The 19,067-nt window shown below is 39.0% G+C and overlaps 1 protein-coding gene across 6 annotated transcripts; it reads left to right on the top strand.

Annotated features, from left to right (window-relative positions):
• Positions 1-127: 127 nt before the first annotated feature.
• Positions 128-18,684, top strand: LOC117904970. Of its 6 annotated transcripts, none has more exons than XM_034817806.1 (8): positions 128-219; positions 450-1,964; positions 6,522-6,716; positions 7,848-8,643; positions 8,818-11,476; positions 12,399-12,484; positions 12,577-12,755; positions 18,671-18,684. In XM_034817806.1, exons 2-6 carry the CDS (start codon positions 734-736, stop codon positions 12,426-12,428), a joined length of 4,911 nt encoding a protein of 1,636 aa, XP_034673697.1. In that variant the 5' UTR covers positions 128-219; positions 450-733; the 3' UTR covers positions 12,429-12,484; positions 12,577-12,755; positions 18,671-18,684. The 6 variants fall into 6 exon arrangements, with proteins under 6 accessions (XP_034673697.1, XP_034673699.1, XP_034673698.1 ...); XM_034817808.1 differs by lacking the exon at positions 18,671-18,684 and having other exon boundaries at positions 450-508; positions 610-1,964; positions 12,577-12,908; XM_034817807.1 differs by lacking the exon at positions 18,671-18,684 and having other exon boundaries at positions 450-516; positions 610-1,964; positions 12,577-12,908.
• Positions 18,685-19,067: the final 383 nt, after the last annotated feature.

Here is a 19,067-nt window from a genome sequence, read left to right as displayed (position 1 = left end):
ATATATATATATATATATATATATATATATTTTGGAAATTGTGAAAAGAAATATATGCATATAAATGAAAAATAAAAAAAAGGTTTGCAAAGAACTGATTCCATTAGCATCGGCATAAAATGGAGTGTGAAAAATAAAAAGGTTTATTTCACCACTCGTTTCAAGACGCAGAGGAACAGCCGGACAGGGGAATAGAAACGATTGCGTATCCACCTCCAGGTAAACCTAACCCTAGTTCGAAACCTGCTCTTAACCCCCTCTTTCTACACTTCTTCATCTCTTATGAGATGCAACCCTAACCCTAGCACGTTGATTTTTCATCTGGGGTTACATTTCCATATATTATTGTGCAGTGGCTGCTGTTATTATTATTGTTATTTTTCAATTTTGTTTGGTTATTTAGAAATTGAGTTTTGTTTTATTTTATTTTTGTTTGTTGGGTTTAAAAGGTTGTAATTCATCATCAAGGTATTGCATTGTATTTGAACTTGCAAGGGGGATTTATCAAGTACGGAAGTGAGCTTTCTATTTGAGGCATTTTTGTTTCAATTTTTACAGAAAGAGTTTAGGGGGTTTAAGATGAATTTTACAAGTTGATTTATGTTCCAGAGGTACTTGTTTGATTTTTGAGATGAAGATTTACAAGTTGATTCATGTTTAGAAGGGACTTGGTTGATTTGAGGATAAAGCAAGACTTGGCTTTCAAACTGCTTTACAAGTCCTAGAATTTGGGATGTATGGTCAAGGAAATTATGGTCCTCAGTATGGGCAAGGTCCTCCTCGGGCACCAATGCCACCGTTCCAACAACGCCCGCCTGGGCCTCCTCCTCCTTTCCAACAAGGACCTCCTCCAGCTGCACCCCCTCATGCCAGTGCGCCAGGTGTTCCCATGTACCAGTCCGGTCCACCTGCCCCAGTTCAGCAATCTTACATGCCTCCACCTCCACCTCCACCTCCCCTAGTCCATGGAAGTGCCCCAGTGGCACATTCATACCCAGCTGCTCAACAAAACTCTCAATATCCCTCACATTTAGGGACCCAGAATGCCCATCACATGCCACCGCCGCCGGCGTTGCTGCCTGCCCCACCTTTTGGGCAAATGCGCCCAGAAGTGTTAAGGCCTCCACCACCTCCTAGTGTGCTACCACCTCCCCCTTCACAAGGACAAACGATGTACAGGGCGCCTGTTCCTCCATTGCCTGGTGGTGGTGTGCAGGGTCTTCAGCATATCATGCCGCCTGGCCCTCCACCAAATTCTAACTTCTTCAGTTCTGTTCCATTTGGATCTTTTGCACACCCAATTCCTGGAGATGCACACATGCCTCCTTCCATGGCTCTGCTGCCTCCACCTCCACCACCTCCACCACCTCCACCTTCTTCTCCACCACCCATTCCACCTTCTCCACCGCCACCCACCTCTCCTCTGCCCCCTGTGACTTCTATGGCCCACCATTGTGATTCTGCTTTCAGTTACAATAGACTATCTGGCCCTGAAGTCATCCTGAATCAGAGCAAAGATGATGGGCCTATGCGTGATGACAGTTCAAACTGGGAAGGTGGAACTGGCCATGGGGCTAGCTCCTCCGAAAAGAGTGTGATGGTGGATCCTCCTCCTCCACCACCTAAGCCAACGGATGAAAGAATTCTACAAAAGATTGAGGTTTTATGCCAGTTTATTGCTAAAAATGGTCCTGATTTTGAAGATAAGGCTCGGAAGAATGAATCTGGGAATCCGGAGTTTGCATTTTTGTTTGGTGGTGAGCCAGGAAGTGAAGCTGCAATTGCACATGACTATTTTCTGTGGATGAAGAAGAAACGTGCGCTGGCAGTTAAAGCACATGAACGGCACAAACAAAGAGATTCACCATTAAGGCCTTTGGAAGTGGAGTCTTCAGTGCAGCCTAATTTATTGATGGATCCAGATGCATCGCATTCAGCTGCTGATTCTGACATGGAGATGGAAGGTAAATGTAACTAATGATATTGGATAGCATTTTTCATTGGCATTTACAATATTTTATTCTGCTCCCTGATCTTTGAATTTTTGCTAAATCACCATTTGTCTCTTGCAATGTGTTTCTAATCACTATTGCTTTTCATGTCCTCTGTGCATATGTGTGTGTTCCTAGGGACTGTCATTCCCATTTTTGACAGGTAAGATTTTATTTTATTTATTTTTTAGAAAAATTTTGTCCCTAGGACTTGAATGTGGCATCTCCCACATCCCAACTCCAACTCCTCGCCACTTGAGCTAGGCATTTTCTGGAAATTTTCATTTAGATTTCTAGTGAAATCATTTGACCCGGAGACAATGTGTATACCTTTTGAAATTCAGAAGGCTTGGAGTTTTAATCCTTGGTGGTTTCCCTTTAAGGGCATACGAGCTGTCTATTTTATCTGCTGAGTAATGTGCCATCTCCACCTAAGTACCACCATCTTTTTGCAATAAGAATGCTGTTTGTTTTTTTGGGTTCTTGTCATAAATGTGTTAATAGTAAAAACCAAATCCATATTTTCCTTCTTTTTTATTTTTATTTTTTGGGTTTCATAGGAACACTTTGAGGGGTTTGCACAAAATTGAAGTACGTGAGAATAAAACCAAGATATGGTGCATGTGTTTTTTTTTTGATAAATAAAAACCAAATTCATTAAAAAATAAAAAACCGCCCTAAGAATGTCACAAAGTACACAAAAAGTATACAAATAACACCGAAAAACATAGAAACCGGAAAAGAACCCCTACAATAGTCCCCTCCCTTAACCAGAATCCAACTATTCGATAAAATCAAAGAAAGACAAATAATCCATCTCTAAATACTGCTTTACCCAAACGAACAAATTCCTAAGAAAGAATGTCTTTAAAAAAAGAGCAGAATGCTCCTCATTATCAAATGCGTTGAGATTTCTTTCCTTCCAAACTATCCAAAAAATACATAATGGAGCTACTCTCCAAACCCTTTTTCTTTTTTTGCCCACAAACGAACCATTCCACCCTAATAAAGCCTCCTTAATTGTAGCATAATGCACCTAATGAATATTGAAAAGCATAGTTGCGAAAGGTGCGCCTAGGCTCTAGGCGGCGCGACGTGACCCTCCGGTGTCTCGATTGAACCCCTTCATGAAGGTGTTGCTTAGGCGCATTGATGCAGTCCACTGATGCGCCTCGATCCCCTATCTTCTTCTTCTTCTTCTTCTGGTCTTCTTCTCCGGCGACGGATTGCAAAGGGCAGAAGAGAAGCCCTTTTTTATTTTTTATTTTTTGAGACTAGAACAACGTCGTTTTGGAGCTAGTTCTTTTAAAATAAAAAACAGGCCAAAACGGAAAACAGGTCAAAATGATGCCGTTTTGGCCCTGTTTTTCATTCTAGTCCCCTTTTTTGGTTGTTTTCAATCCAACAACACCTCCAAAATTTGCCCTAACCTCTGTTGTGTGGTGAAGAAGCAAAGAAGACGAAGAAGAGGAGGGAAAATAGAGGAAAAGTAGGAGAAATATAGACGTACCTTTTCGGGACCTTGGTATTCATGATTTATGTGTTTAAGACAAATAAATGATTGTTAAATTTGATTATATTATATAAAAATATATATGTAAATTAGGGTGTGCCTCACTTCACTAAAGCCTGTGCCTTAGGTGCGCCTTGAGCCTTTTAAAACTATGCTGAAAAGATCAAACAACAACTTCCAGAGAATCTTAACCAGTGAACAATAGAGGAGAATATGATCTATGAATTCATCATCTTCTTTGCAAAGAAAACACCTATTGACAAGAGGCCATTTATGTTTTTGAAGTTGATCTAAAGTCAAAACTTCGCCCCATGAAGCCTATCAAGCAAAAAAGTTAACTTTAGAAGGGACTCAAGAATTCCAAACAACTCATGTTGGAAAAGAAATAGCAACCCTCGGTTCCAAGATGACATAAAATTGTTTAACAGAGAACTTATTAATATCCAAATTCATCTACACTATCTTAACTTCCCTCTCTCTATCAATTGTCAAACCATGCAATAGTAAAAATAAAGCCACAATTTCATCCACCTCCTAATCATTCAAAGGATGAGAAAAACAAGGGTTTCAATACCCTCTCTCCCCTAACTGAACCCAAACATCTTTTGAAACAACTAAGGTATATAAAGAGGGAAAAGAAACACACAATGGTTCAACACCGCTCCATTTATCCATCCAAAACTTCACCATTTTCCCGTTACCCACCACAAAAGAAATACGACCCAACAAAGTGCTTTGTTCCTTCATAATGAATTTCCAAAGCCTAACTTCATACCCATCTCTAACTTCACCATACCACCACCCACCCTCTTCTTCTTCATATTTGCTCCTAATCACTTGTGTCCAAAAGGCACATCTCTCCGTGGCAAATCTCCAAATCTATTTTCACGAAAGCGTCTTATTTAACAAGGAAAGACACCAAATTTCTAACCCACCCTTGCCCTTCTCCAAACACAGTAGACCACCTCATGAGATGAATCTTGTTCACTGACCCATCACTTCCCCAAAGGAAATCATTCTGAATTTTCTCCAACCGCAATCTGACTATACGTGGAATACAGAATAAAGACATAAAGTAAATGGGAATACTAGATAAAGTGCTTAATAAGAGTAAGTCTCCCTCTTTTTAGAGATAAATTGTCTTTTTCACAAAGAAAGTCTTTTACGAAATCTCTCTTCCACCCTATCCCATACTGCCCCACATCTAAAAAAAGCTCCCAAAGGCAGCCCTAAATAGGTAGAAGGAAGTGTACCAACTTTACACCTAAGCAAAGAGATCAACTCCATAACCTAGTCCACACTACCAATAAGAATCAACTCGCTTTTCTCCAAATTCACTTTCAACCCCTAACAAGCTTCAAACCACATGAGCAACCAACACAAATGAACCATCTGATCTTGAGAGGCCTTAAAAAAACAAGCATATCATTAACAAACAACAAATGCGACACTTCCAGCCCATCACCTCCTCTCCTCCTCACCTTTACCCTCGAAATATAACCTTCTTCCGTAGCTCTTCAAAGAAAACAACTTATGGCCTCCATTGCTACAACAAATAAATAAGTAGATAAAAGGTCCCCTTGGTTCAAATCTCTAGAGCTCTAAAAGAATCCCATAGGAGAACCATTAACGATCACTGAGAACATGACAAAAGAGATAAACAATTTAATCCAACCAACCCACCTCTATCCAAAATTCATCTTTTCAAGGATGGGCAACAAAAAGTTCCAATTCACATGATCATAGGCCTTTTCAAGTGAACACGACCTTTTTTTATTTTTTTATTTTTTTTATATCATAGTTGAAAGCATCAATCATGCTAAGTAGCAGTTGTGCAAGTGCAATTCATTCTGCTGATACTTGATGTCCTGTGGAAATCGAGTTGCTTCTTATGTTTTATATATGATTTAATGTGCAAAAGCGTTATTGTGAATCGTGTCCTTGTAGAAAAATGACTGCCATAATCACAGATGGTAGTGGCCATTGAAACAGTAGCATTTCTGAGATTCTCTACTATCAGTTTCGGTGATGGCTTCATTTTGCTTTGATGGTTCAGTTACAGATGGTGGATTTGTAGTTCTGTGCCTTTAACATGTATGTAAAACATGATGGACCAGTCTTTTATCATGGGACCTCTAAATGCATTTTTTTTTTATTGTACAAAATGGCATAAAAGTAAAGTGCATTCTACATAGACATAGAAGAAGGAAATTCTAATTCATTAAAAAAAAAAAAAAGAAATCCCTGTGAATGGGACTTGGACAAATTTGTGTGGGTAAGCTTTGTAGATGGAACTTTCTCAACATGTGAGAACTGAAAACCTACTAAAGATGTGTTTACCTACAAATAAACCTTGTGTCCTTAAATATTTTGCCAATTCTCCCCTTCTTGACAAATCAGTAGATGGTTGGGAGCACTAGCTCCATTCAATAAATAGGTTGCATGAAATCTTAAACTATTTTGTCTTTTACCTCTTTCATGATTTGATTCCCTCAGTGGAAAGAGACTTCTTGATGGTGGCTGTTGATTTTCTGTTTGTGCTTGTACTCTTGGACCTGTACAAAAATGCTTATTTTCCATCACTTTGACTGATGCTTTATATGAAGTTCCCACCTACGATTGGACAAAAGATCATTACCTGGATGCTGATTATGTTTCTAGCAATAAGACCTGGCTTACCATATTCTTCAAAAATACTGATCAGATTTATTTATTATCCTACGGTAGCTTGAGGATGAAATTATTTATATAAATTTACTTAGTTTATTCTAATAAATTCTTTATTGCATTTAACTTGCTGTGTGCAAGCAGTTCTGAGGGTCAAATTTCCGGCCTGAACTAATATTACTTTAGATGACGTCGAGTGAAAATGCTTGTTGGATATGAGCAGACTAAATTTGTTCAGACCTACAAAAATTTTCTTCCCCAAGTTTATTTACACTGATTAGTGGGTCTCTGTGTCTAGTTTGAATGCTAAGTTTTTTCTTCTTTTTGGTTTTTCTTTGGGTGTTCATTAGATGATATGAGCCAACCTACAAAAGATGAGGGGATTTATCACTCGTTTGAAGGCCAAACCCATGAGAACAATGAACTCCATATGACACAGCAGTTGGATGCACCGCAAGTTTCAGCTGAACACATTCTACAAAAGAATGCTCCTGTTGGAAATATATCAAGCTCTGGCTCCTTGGGATTGAGTGGACCAGGAACAGGTTTCACTTTTAAATTATCACCTTCTTTAATTTTTTCCATATGAAGTTATGAACAAGTTATGCATTTCCTTCACCCACCTCTCTCCCTCCTTCCTCCAAATGTCCCTCTTGTTGACAATTTCTGGATGAACAGATCACAACTTCCCTCTCCCCTCCCCTATTTTTATTTTCTGATTGGTAAGTTTAAATGCAGAAATATTGTTCTTCTCAGGATTTATGTTACCCTTAGTAGCTAATAAGGTGTCATTTTAAATAAACTCTCTATGCAGTATGATCTTGGATAATTTATATGGATTAGTGATACTCAATGTCCTGGGAAAGCAGAGAAGACAGTTGTAAAATTTGTCCTTTTCAATTTATTGTCGATTCATCATCATCATCATCTTGTTGATGTGTTCTACTGTCCATAAGGTTGTTGTAAAATTTGTGCTTTTCAATTTATATGGATTAATGATACTCAATATCCTGTTTTTATTTTTATGTTTTCTTTCTAGTTTGCTCTTACATACTTTTGTGTACTGCACTTCTGATTGTTAAAACACATATTACTTAGACTCTTATTTGGCTACTAAAAAGAAAAAGAATAATTTGTCACCACCTTGAGTCTTAAGGTTCTCCTTGTAATTAGCTCACTTAGTTCTTACATATGGGGCATACAAAAGCATAATTAACTTCCGTGTCTTGATCCTTTTGGTCTCATTTCACATAAAAAATTACATAGTGTGTACCCTTTTTTTGATAGGCAATAAGAACAATATATTATAATAATAATGTGTAATCTTCATTTTTATTTTTTTATTCTTTCATTTTTCCACCTTTGAAGGGGTTTGGTGAGGCTGGGCTGATATTGGGATCTGTGACATTGAAGAAGTTATTCCATTGTGTACTCCTGAGGTTTTTTAATGAATTTCTCTTGTTTGCTCAAGTGGGCTGTTAAGTGATGTAAAGGTTTTCCACATTTACCTTAACTCTGCATCATTGCATGCACGAGCAGTTCAAGAGTTAGAAACTCTATTGAATATTTCTAGAGTTCTGCATTCTCATTATGCTTGTTTCCTGTTCATAAGCTTGGACTTTTTTTAATTTTTAATTTTAATTTTAATAATTTAGCAAGGTCAAAATTCTCTGCAGGTCATGATTACTCAGCCTTTGGAATGTCAATTTCCAAAGTTCACTGCTCAGTCACAAATTCAGTGGGAGCTCCTGAATGCCATTTGGACAGTGACTTCGAGAAATCTGCTACTCCCCTCATTGATGATTTAATTCCATCCAGTGCCTCAGCAGCTGCTTCAGGCATTGGTTTTGAAAAGTTTCCTGGTCAAATTATCAAAGGTGCAAGCCCATTCAGACTTCTACAAGACTATGCTTCTGACGACAGTACAGAAAATGGTGATGTGCCATGTGCTGAAGATGTTATCCCTGTAACTGCGTCACCATCAGTCACAGCTGATACTGGTTTGCATAGAGATATTAAATATAATCTGGACTCTGGTCTAGGATCTGAGCGCTCTTGCAGGACTGAGAGGAGTTTTGAGCCATCCTCTGAACCTGAATCACCAGTGGATGTAAAAGAAGTTAAAACATCTATTGCTACCAGAACCACTGATGAAAATGTTTTGATTCATGAAAATGAGGCGCCTATTTCCCATGGTGCTTCTGACAGGGATGGCCATGAAAAAGGTGCTGGTGGTGGTGTTGATATTGTTCCTGAGAGTGGGAAGTCTCAGAAGGAAATGCCTCCACTGAAAATCGATGAGTTTGGGCGGTTGGTCAAAGAAGGTGCTAGTGACAGTGATTCTGATGATTCACGCTATGCTAGGAAACGTGGTAAAAGAGGGAGAAGTAGGAGCCGTAGCCGATCTCCTCCAGATAGGAGGAGGAGGAGGAGTCCACTGAGGAGAAAGGAGAGGCGAAGCAGATCTCGCAGGTATTCTTTGTATTTTATTTATGTTTTGGAGTAAATATTGGGATGATTTCTTATTTTGATGATTCAGAATATTTGGCATTAGGTGCTTTCCTTGTTGGCTTTAATTTGCATTATTTCATAGATTCCTGTAATTCATGACCTGCTGAAATTTAAATCTTATTGGTTGCGTCTCAGTTGGTCTCCTAAGAAGCGAAGAAGCAGGAGCAAGTCCCCTGCTTTTAGGCGTCTTGGTGAGTATGGTGGGGACAAGATGAAACGGGACAAGGGTCAGATGCCGACCTGCTTTGACTTTGTTCGAGGCAGGTGCTACCGTGGAGCATCATGTCGATATCTGCACCAGGACAGTAGCAATCGTGATGGATCAAGGCTCCATAAGGATAAAGAACAGTATCCTGAAGATCCACCCAATTCAAATAATATTAATTTATGTGAGGGGAATAAGAATATCCCAGTAAAAATATCAGCTCAGGAGCATGATGAAAACAAGACCCAACCAGTTCAATTCTCTCAGGATGCAACTGATGGCAGCTTTCATGCTCCAAAAGATGGGGATGTTAATGACAAAAGAGAGGAAAATTCTGCCAGGGATTCCATGCAAGCTGTTGCTTCAGATCAACATGGTAAATCTGGGAGTTGTGGAGATGCAGCTGTTCATGTGCTGGAAGTGCAAGAAGTTCAAGAAGGGCCTGCAAAGGCTGCCACTCATGTTCTTGATGATGAGAATTTTCAGGCACCAGAGGAGACCCATCAGCCATTTTCAGTTGACTGTTTTCCCTCTCAACCTGTAACTGATGCCGATAACCTGAAGTTAGCTGGTGATACTCCTCAAGGCACACTTTTTTCCTCTGAAAGTAAAGCAATTCAGCAATCTCAAGCCAATCTTTCCATTCATGCTCTTCAAAATGCGGCTCATGAGTCTCATCATGTAGATGGCTCTTCCTTGTCTGGTTCTTCACCCGATCAAATGCCTACAACTTTCTCAAATAAGCTTCCTTCAAGTGAACCTTATGCAAAGAAGATCTCTTCCAATCCTTTGCACCCTGGAGCAAGTTCTACAAGCCAATCGGTCTCAGCTGAAGGTTTTTCATCTCAATCTTTGGCACCTAAGGAGTTATCGTCACCTGGTTCCTCTGCTGTAGATTTCCCACATCATCCTTCCCAGTTGCCTCCTCCGCCTCCATTTATGCAAGGGGTAAATGCCCCACATTTGCCACAGCCTCCAAGGGATTACAACTTGCTGCCACAAACCACAAACTTTCCATTTCAATCTGCCTCAGGCGAAAGTTTTTCAACGTATCAAGCTTCACTATCCAATCAACAGTCTCATTTCTCTATAACACCAAATTCCTCTTGGACTTCCATGCTGCCACCACCACCTCCAGTGTCACATTTTAATGATTCTGCTGTAAATGCAGTGACTGTCACTGCTGGTGTCCCATTGCAATATCAGCAGACTCATCTGCCTCCAAGGAATGAATTTATTTCTCAGAGTTTTGCAACTTCCCATCCGACTAAATTGCCCACTCATTCTCAGCCGGGTGAGTTTCAGCACCGTGCCTACCCTCCTATGCAGGAGCCACATCTACCTCCTTTGCAGATGGAACCAAAGTCTCTTCATTTGGGCAACCCATCAAGCCAACAATTTGGAGGCCCTAGTCTTGTGAGGGAAGATCGCTTTTCTCAGTTTCCAGTGCAGGGTTTAATTCCTTCAAGTTCCTTTGCTCAGGGCAGCATGTATCCTCAACCTATATCTTATTTGAGGGGATCACCAGCGAATAAAGTGCAACCTTTCCCTGTTGAGGATGTTCCTCCAGGTGAAATTCTTAAGTCATCTTCTCAGATTCATACTTTCTCACAGCAGAAGCAACCACCATATGATCTGTCACACTCTACATCTGATGCTTTTTCTGTACATCTGGGTGTGCCTGGCAAGATCAGTTCTTCTATGTCAAGATACCCATCAGATCTCCTGGACAGGAATCAGTCATCTCGTTTGTCAGACTTTGGCGGATCACGAATTTCAGCACACTATAATCCTTATGCATCTACTTTTGAGCAGCCACTTAGCTCCAAATTCAGTTCTAATGTTTTCAGACAAGAGAAGGACACGCCTTATAGCAATAAATATGATATGCCATTCAGCTTGAGCCATGTTCCAGCTGATGAGCCTGGTGTTGGTAGTCTTGCATCAAGACAGACAATCTCCTCGCCTAATTCTGCCACTGCTGGTCGACAGGTTTTGTCTAGGTCAGGAGGTGACCAATATGATCCACTTTTTGACAGCATTGAGCCATCTTCAAACTCATTTAGAAAATTTGATCACGTTCAAAAGCTGGAACCTACCATTGACTCTGACATCATGTTAAGACTTGGTGACTCACATAAGCCATTGGATGTGGAAGAAAACAATAAGCACAAAGAGGTTGAAGCAGTTGCTGTAACTACATCTCTTGAAAATGATGAATATGGTGAAACTGCTGATGCAGAGGTAGGGGCTGTTGAGAATGATAGCCCAAGTAGTCCGATTGACATAGCAAACACAGCTGCAGGAGAGATTGAGATTGATCAGATTAAGTCGCCAGGGAAGAGCAAGAAAAGGAAGGACTCCAGATCAATGAAGCTTTTCAAAGTTGCCCTTGCAGACTTTGTGAAAGAGGTGCTAAAGCCATCATGGCGACAGGGTAATATGAGCAAAGAGGCATTCAAGACCATTGTCAAAAAGACAGTTGATAAGGTATCTGGAGCTATGAAGAGCCACCAGATACCAAAGTCTCAAGCAAAGATAAATCACTACATTGATTCATCTCAGCGGAAACTGACAAAACTTGTGATGGTAATTCCCCTTTTCATTTCTCCTTTTTTAGACACGAACCTGAATTAGAGTCTTTTTAAACAACTTTAATGTTGATGGTTATGAACATATACTCACAAGAATAACTACAATATGAACCTGAATATATCAATCATTTGTTATGAAAGATAAGTAATAGGGATGCTTCTGAGCTGATGCATGGGTTCTGAAGTGGTATCATATGATACCTGCTTCTGATGGAGGACACATCACTTGATGGGCCCCACTCATGCAATTTTTGGTGACTTGAATCCCAAAGAAATATTGTCAGATGATTTTGAGTTTTCTATTATGTGATGTCACACTGAGACTCATGAATTTGTGTTTCAAATTGTGATACTCTACAATGCATCCCAGGTGCATCAAAATCAAAATGCTTATGAAACTTTACTTGTTGCACTTAAAATCCCATGCTACCCCCACCCAAATTTCAGGGGAAAAAAAAAGAAGGAAAAAGTAAGGATGCATTTCTTTCTTTCTTTTCTTTACTTTTTTTTGCCACATACATGTATGTCTAGTAAAAATGGATTAGAGTGGGAATATTTCAGGTGTTTAGAGTTGGGAGACATAAGAACTATGCTGTTTTTCTCACATGTAATTGCTTTTATACATGGGATAAAAGTTGATTTGGATTTTTTTTTGGAATTAATTAAAAATTTTAGGGAATTTAGTAAAAGAAAATTTTCTCAAGAGGTTGATTTGCATGTGAGTTTGATGGGATGTGATGCTTCAGTAATGACATATTTCCTGCTAATTTTGAAATTATTTAAAACTTATGAGGAATTCATTGAAAGAACTTTTGCTTGAAAGGTTGATTTGCTTGTAATTTTGATGGTATATCATATATCGGTCATGCCATATTTTCCTTTGTTTAGCAACAATTTTTTCACCACATGATGTGCAGGGGTATGTTGACAAGTATGTCAAAGCATGAAAGTTCAGATTACAATTGATTCCAGCCTGCAGCAGTAGAAGATTTTAATTAAACTTGTATGTTACTTTCTATCATTTGGCTTGGCATCTTTTTGTAGAATATTGCTGTAGCACTGTGTTTTTTTTCTTTTTTTCTTTTTTGGTTGCAGAGTGTGATGGTGGGGGGAAGGATTTGATTCAGATGGCACCGGGAAGAGTGCCAGTAGTTGGTTTGTAAAGTCCATGCCTGCTGTTCCAAGGAAGATGTTAAAGCCCCTGGAAAGATGAATTTAATGGCAGATTATTAGAATTACAACCTCAGAAAAGTTCTGAGGGAGCTTCAAAACGTGTATGTAAAATGCACTCCTTCAAATTCAGTTACTACTTCTTTTACTTATATTAATCAGCGGTTCCTTCCAACCAATAACATAAGCTGTTTGTAAATTTTGTGATCCAAATTTTATTCTCAGTAGATACTTGATTCTTCATAGATTTCAAAGTATACTGGGGAATCCTGTTTTCAAAATGGAGAGTACATATATTAAAAGACTAATATAAAAACAAAGAGGAAGAAAATAGTTTTCTCTGCAGCATCCTTTTAATTTTAGTTTCCTTTTCTGACTTTACTTTCCAGTTGTTGTGGCATATTGCTCATTTTTATGACATTGTTATCTTTAATTGTAAGTATATATAAACTCTAATCTAGGTACATGCTTTTGATTATTAAAGGAACCCCTCTTATGAATAATGTTGTTAACTGTCAAATTTATCTTTTTTTTCCCAGAAAACATGGGTTCAAATGGGATAAAAGGATATGTGTTATGTACAGAAAGGAGAAGGAAAAAAAATTACCATTGAGCATGTTATCATGTGGGAAAGCTTGTCAAGCCTGGATCCTCAATGAGAAAATCAAATAAAGAACCTGAAGATTCAGTATAATATTATAAATTGATAATAAAAACATGCATTTGGATGTGAGGGAGGGAGAGTTGGCTCCTTAAGCTTGTGAAAGCAATTTCAAATTGCTTTCAAGTACATAGCAGTCCAACAAATAATGCTTTTAATATGAAAGCACCAATATTAGTAGATCATTTTAAAAATATTTCTTTTTTTTTAAAAGGTGACTAATACTGAATCTCCAACTAGAATTTTAGAATATTTTCTTTTTTCTTTTGTTTTCCTCCTAAGTTTTTATTCTTGCTAAGTAACAATGAGAGTGAGGGTGGGGAAAAAACTCAAGAGCTCTCCAAGCTTAAGATCATTTTAAAGCTATCTCTTTTTCCGAGAAGGTGGACTATCAATAATTCTCCTACTAAAATATTAGAATTAGAATATATGTTTTTTTACCTTTTAATGTCCTTCAAAGTTTTTATTTTGCTAACAGTCCATTTGGCAGTGTTTTTAAAAAACACTTCTAACCTAAATGTGTTTTGGAAGAAAAACAAGGTGTTTGACAAAATTTAAAAAATACTTTTAAAAAGTTGAAAAATCACTTGTCATGCTTCTTGGAGAAACACTTGATATGTGATTCTCCAAAAAACACTTCTAGAGAAAATGCTTCTTCAAAAAGCACATCGAAGAGAAATACTGCCAAATACACTTTAAGTAATAGTGAGAGTGAGGGTAAAAAAGGGAAAATAAGCTTCATTTAAAATGAGAATCCATAGTTGTTCTATTCTTCAGCAGGTTTGCCTATATGGTAGTAAAAATCCCTAAAAAGGATATAATTCAAGTTAGATTAGTGTAGTTCCAACGCAGCGGCACGACCCATGCGGCGACTCCATTGGGCAAGAATCAAGGGGCTCAGCCTACACGCCATGCATTCCAAAGGCTCTATGCTAATTGGTTTTGTCCTCCCATGGACTCATCAGAGGAATGATTCCAGCTCCTAACTAATTTGTGTAGGAGTGGCCAAACTCCTCTTCATTGTTAAGTCCTTGATTAGTGATAAGCTCCTCAAACTTAATCGGGTCGGCCTGCCTGAACTCTGAAGAAGCTTCCAACATCACTTACACGCCCTTTCCCTGAAGCAATTCCCATTCCATTATGCTTAAGCCAGCCAACATTTTAGTCTCGATTAGCACCTTTGCTATGGTCACAAACACAAGACAAACAATCCATGACACACTCACCCACCCAATCTCTTGCACGCCCTTGTTCAAGGTGTCATATCTTCGCCAAATGATGCCCTTGAATGCTGTTCCCCATAAGTCATTAATCACCAAAGGTTCGCTGCTAACACCCACCGGGCCAAAGGGAGGTTCGTTCACCTCGAACGCGACATCCACTCATCGTGTTAACCCAGTAACACCCTGGAAGTGTGTCCCACACACCAACTTCCACCTCTAGTAGGCGACAACACCTGTGCGCGCTACTAGAATAGCCAACGACGCCTCGCAATCTGGAGGCACCCATATTCCCTCACAGGTCCTCATAAGTGCAACTTTAATACACGCCATAGTGCCCACCTTCACACTGTTGCAATGTTAGGCCTCATAGGCTACTTATATTGCCATCGAGAAAGGTAACTCATCGGTTGTAGATCGTCAAAAGGGAACACCACCATGCTCAACCTTTGGCCTTACTCTGATACCACTTGTCACGGGCCTAGAGTTCCAACGTAGCGACACGACTCGTGTGGCGACCCCATTGGGTAAGAATCAAGGGGCTCGGTCTGTACACCATGCATTCCAAAGGCTCTATGCTAATTGGTTTTGTCTTGCCATAGACTCATGAAGGAAACGATTTCAGCTCCCTGCTAGTTTGTGTAGGAGTGGCCAACCTCCTCTTCATTGTTAAGTTCTTGACTAGCGACAAGCTCCCCAGTGGAACATCTTTCACAATCCCTGGAGAGATAGTTCACTAATAGACCGAGGGATAAGTAATTCGACTCATTCACATCCAGATCATGAATGTTTGGAATCCATATTATGCAAGGAGACATTGCTTTTGCTAATTCGAATTGAAGGGTGATATAAAATCGGTCTATTTCCGGCATCATATCCATAGTTAGCGCATTCATCATAGTTAGCAGCTCCAGCTCCGTATCAAGGTCACGATCGATATCGTCACTAGCATCAATATCGTCACTATCATCAATATCGATATCATCAAAAAGAAAACCTTTAGGCTTGTTATCCAGGAACTTGTTCAGAAATACCGTAATGAAAGGAACATAGGAGTTTGTCGCTAGGTATTTGACCAAATAGGATCGTCCAGTTCCTATAGAACCTATCACTAAAATACCCCTAGAGGGGGATAGGGCTAAGCGGAGCGAAAAGGGTTTTCCATGAGATGGGAAATGAAAACTATTAGCCCCACACGAGGTTTGTGAATAAGTGATTGTCTGATAATGAGCAAGGAATATCCGTCTTTCTGCTAAACAGGATGTATTGAACTCATAATTCATTAGATACTTTTTATGAATGTCAACTAAGTATCGTAAGTAAATTGCTCCCGGTTGTTCAATCATTTGATAACCAGAGTAATCGGGTTGGCCTTCCTGAACTCTAAAGAAGCTTCCAACATCACTTACACGTCCTTTCCCTGGAGCAATTCCCATTCCATTATGCTCAAACCAGCCAACATATTAGTCTTGATCAGCACCTTCGCTACGGACACGGACACCAAACAAACGGTCCATGACATTAGGATGGGTTTGGGATATAATAGGAAGAGAAAAGGGGGGGCTTGGCCTAAGGAAGCTAATCCCGTTAAACAAAGCTTTGTTGGGAAAATGGATTTGGAGGTTTGCGAAGAGAAAACTGTAAATCACATCATCATACATTGTATAGTGGCAAAAGTCCTATGGGATATGATATGTGCTTTGGTTGGTGTTCAGTGGGTCTTTCCAGAAACTGTAAAGGAGGTCTTATTAAGCTGGAGGGGCCCTTTTGTAGGGAAAAAAAGGAAAAAGATATGGAAGTCTATACCGTTGTACATCTTTTGGACCCTTTGGAAGGAAAGAAATAGGCTTGCTTTTAGGGGGGGGATGATAGATATTCAGAAACTAAAAAATTCTTGTCTGTAATCTATGGTGTTGGGCGAGAATGTATAGTGGAGAGAGGTCGCTATCTCTTATAGGCTCGTTGGAGTGGATAGCCTCCACATAAGGGCTGGTGGGATTTTTTTGTTTTCTTTTTGGTTGTGAGGCTTAGCTAATTTGTATACCCCCTGTATACATGTGGCTTTTTGGTCTCTTATCAATATATTCTGTGCTTACTTATAAAAAAAAAAGATATAATAGGAAGAGAAAAGCATAAAACTATAGGAAGGGGACAGATTATATATCTGTGTTTTTCTTTTCCCAATGAGGGTTATGGGTTTCCATCATATCTGAAGAAATGTAGGATTTAACTCAAGTCCATTAACCCTTCCTATCCTGATAGGAGTTAGGTTCCTGCAGAATAGGAGTATGGAAGAATGTGGAATTCTAGAATTTAGATTGGGAATATAACAACTTCATTTGTTAGAGGAACCTTATTACCTAGCGTTGGACAATGTTTTTTTTTCATAGTTAAGATAAAAAAAGTATATGAATAAAGAGGAGACGTCAAAAAAGCGCCCTCAAGCATACAAGAAGTATACAATGGAAACCTAAAGGCTCACCCGAGAGGGAAAGGGAAAGAAACAAAAAACATCACCTACCCTCACTTTAAAGCCTAACCAATCAATGAGGCTAACAAGAGAATTAGGGCTCATATCTATAGACACCCTAGACCAAGACCATAAATTAGATACAACTGTTCAAAATATACATAATGCGACCTTCCAAGACTTTTTGCGGACCTTACCCACAAAGGACCTATGCCACCTAAGGAGAGTCTCCTTAACCGAGTAGGAGAGAACCCAAGTCACCCCAAAGAGATAAAAAAAAGCAGTTGCCAAAGAATCCGCTTCTTTGCACAGTGAAGAAGAATATGATCAACAGGGGGGTTACCTTTGTAGTTAATGTCTTTACATGCTCATTTGTTTGACTTCATGCCTTCTATTTGACTTCTACCTTACCAAGTCCGACCGGGGGTTAACTTTTGTTAGCATCTGCTTTCTTACTTCAAAATGTTGTGTCATGGGCTTCAGGTGACCTCCTTCCAGCCTCTTCCACTTTCAGGCAAATGGTAGCTCTGAAGGGAGAGATGTAAAGTAATACGAACGAAGAAGCCCACTGACGATCGGCTAACCCTTCTGGCTTTTTGAAATTTAAATTTGAGCAAATGTTCATTTAAATGGTTGAGTTAACAACTCTTGGAATATCCATTTACTTGCTATCCAGGTGCATAGTCAGCCCAACCAGAAATTCCCATGTATGTTTAGCCACAGGTTCTGAGAAGCATCCAAAGCATGCTAAAAGGGTGGGTTTAGAAGCATACTCTTTTTCGGGTTCATTTTGTCTTTAATTTGAAACCAGTTTACATTGATTTGCTAGAATTGATAATGATTGTAACCTTTTGTTTCATATGATCTTATGGTTTTTGCTTTTTGTTCATTCTTGGATGATTTGCATTTCATGAGTTGGGCAAATTTGTTTGACAACTTATTCAAGAGGTTGTCTTAAAAAGTTTACTCTGTTTAAAACATAAAACTCTGGATTTTGTCCTCTTTCATTCTTTTTGATGATTGTCACGAGCAAGGAAATCGAGAGAACTGCTGGCCTGCTGGGTATATGGGTTCCACTGATGTGGTGAATTAAACAAAAAAACCTATATATTTGTATACATAATATTAAAATTCTGTCTGCATATGCATTTGCATGTGTGCATAGCACAAGGAAATCTACCCAAAAAAAGGGTGTGTATGTTTATATGAGAATAAATTATTTTTATATGTTTGTTTGTTGCATATTGGGGCTTGAGTATAATGCATGGGCTTTTATTTTTATTTTTAATATTTTGAAACTAAAGGAACATTTTTGAGATGAGATGATTGTTACTGCTATCTGAAATGTTAACCTGGGAAGGCATGGGGAAACATGCATAGGCCTGGCCCCTGAAATATGGTAACCTGTTTCCATCAGGTAAAAAGCAGGTGGTTTGGGGTAAGCCCAAGTTTTTGAAATTGGTAGGGAAACATGTCCAAGGGTTTTCAGTGTAAGAAAACAAACTGGACTTTCATATCCAGGACTTAATAGGATAATACAAGTTTCCATTTCTATGAAATTGAAAGTATTCTGATCTTTATTAAGTTCTTGTGGCAATTCATTTTTATTCTTCATTTTAGGCATCTTGTACCATTGCTTTTAAAGGCATTCCTCTCAATATTGTTCAGCTCAATTGGGACTTCAAAAAAAAAAGGGGGTATGGATAGCAAGGAGAGGTGCATTGATGGAGACGTCTCATGGAGTGATGAGATGCTTTATTTGTAATTATTCCCATCTGGTGGTATTCTGATGTAGACGTCTCCTTAGAATAGTGGAGTTCAATCATGTACTTCTTGATCAGTTTTTGTATTTTTGGGAGGATTCCTCGAACTTATCTTGTAACTATTAGCATATTTAATACATATTTTGTTTCTGATAAAAAAAAAAGGGTGTCAATTCTAAACTAATGACAAGAGCAAGGACTTTACAGATAGAGGGCTTCCATTTGTTGCGATTCTAGATTGGGGGCTGCCATTGCTGGCTAATCTGTTAACACAACCTTCTTCCTGGTCACCGGGCATTCAG

The sequence above is a fragment of the Vitis riparia genome, chromosome 17 (assembly GCF_004353265.1).
Source record: "Vitis riparia cultivar Riparia Gloire de Montpellier isolate 1030 chromosome 17, EGFV_Vit.rip_1.0, whole genome shotgun sequence".
Taxonomy (NCBI): domain Eukaryota; kingdom Viridiplantae; phylum Streptophyta; class Magnoliopsida; order Vitales; family Vitaceae; genus Vitis; species Vitis riparia.
Note: the sequence above shows the minus strand (reverse complement) of the source record. Positions and strands in the feature narration are given on the sequence as shown.

Bases quoted from the DNA above. Each gene is read 5' to 3' on its own strand.
- LOC117904970 (XM_034817806.1), top strand. From the start codon at position 734: ATGTATGGTCAAGGAAATTATGGTCCTCAGTATGGGCAAGGTCCTCCT. The intron at 1,965-6,521 runs GTAAATGTAACT...GGTGTTCATTAG, and splicing joins TTCTGACATGGAGATGGAAG to ATGATATGAGCCAACCTACA. The intron at 8,644-8,817 runs GTATTCTTTGTA...GTTGCGTCTCAG, and splicing joins AGGCGAAGCAGATCTCGCAG to TTGGTCTCCTAAGAAGCGAA.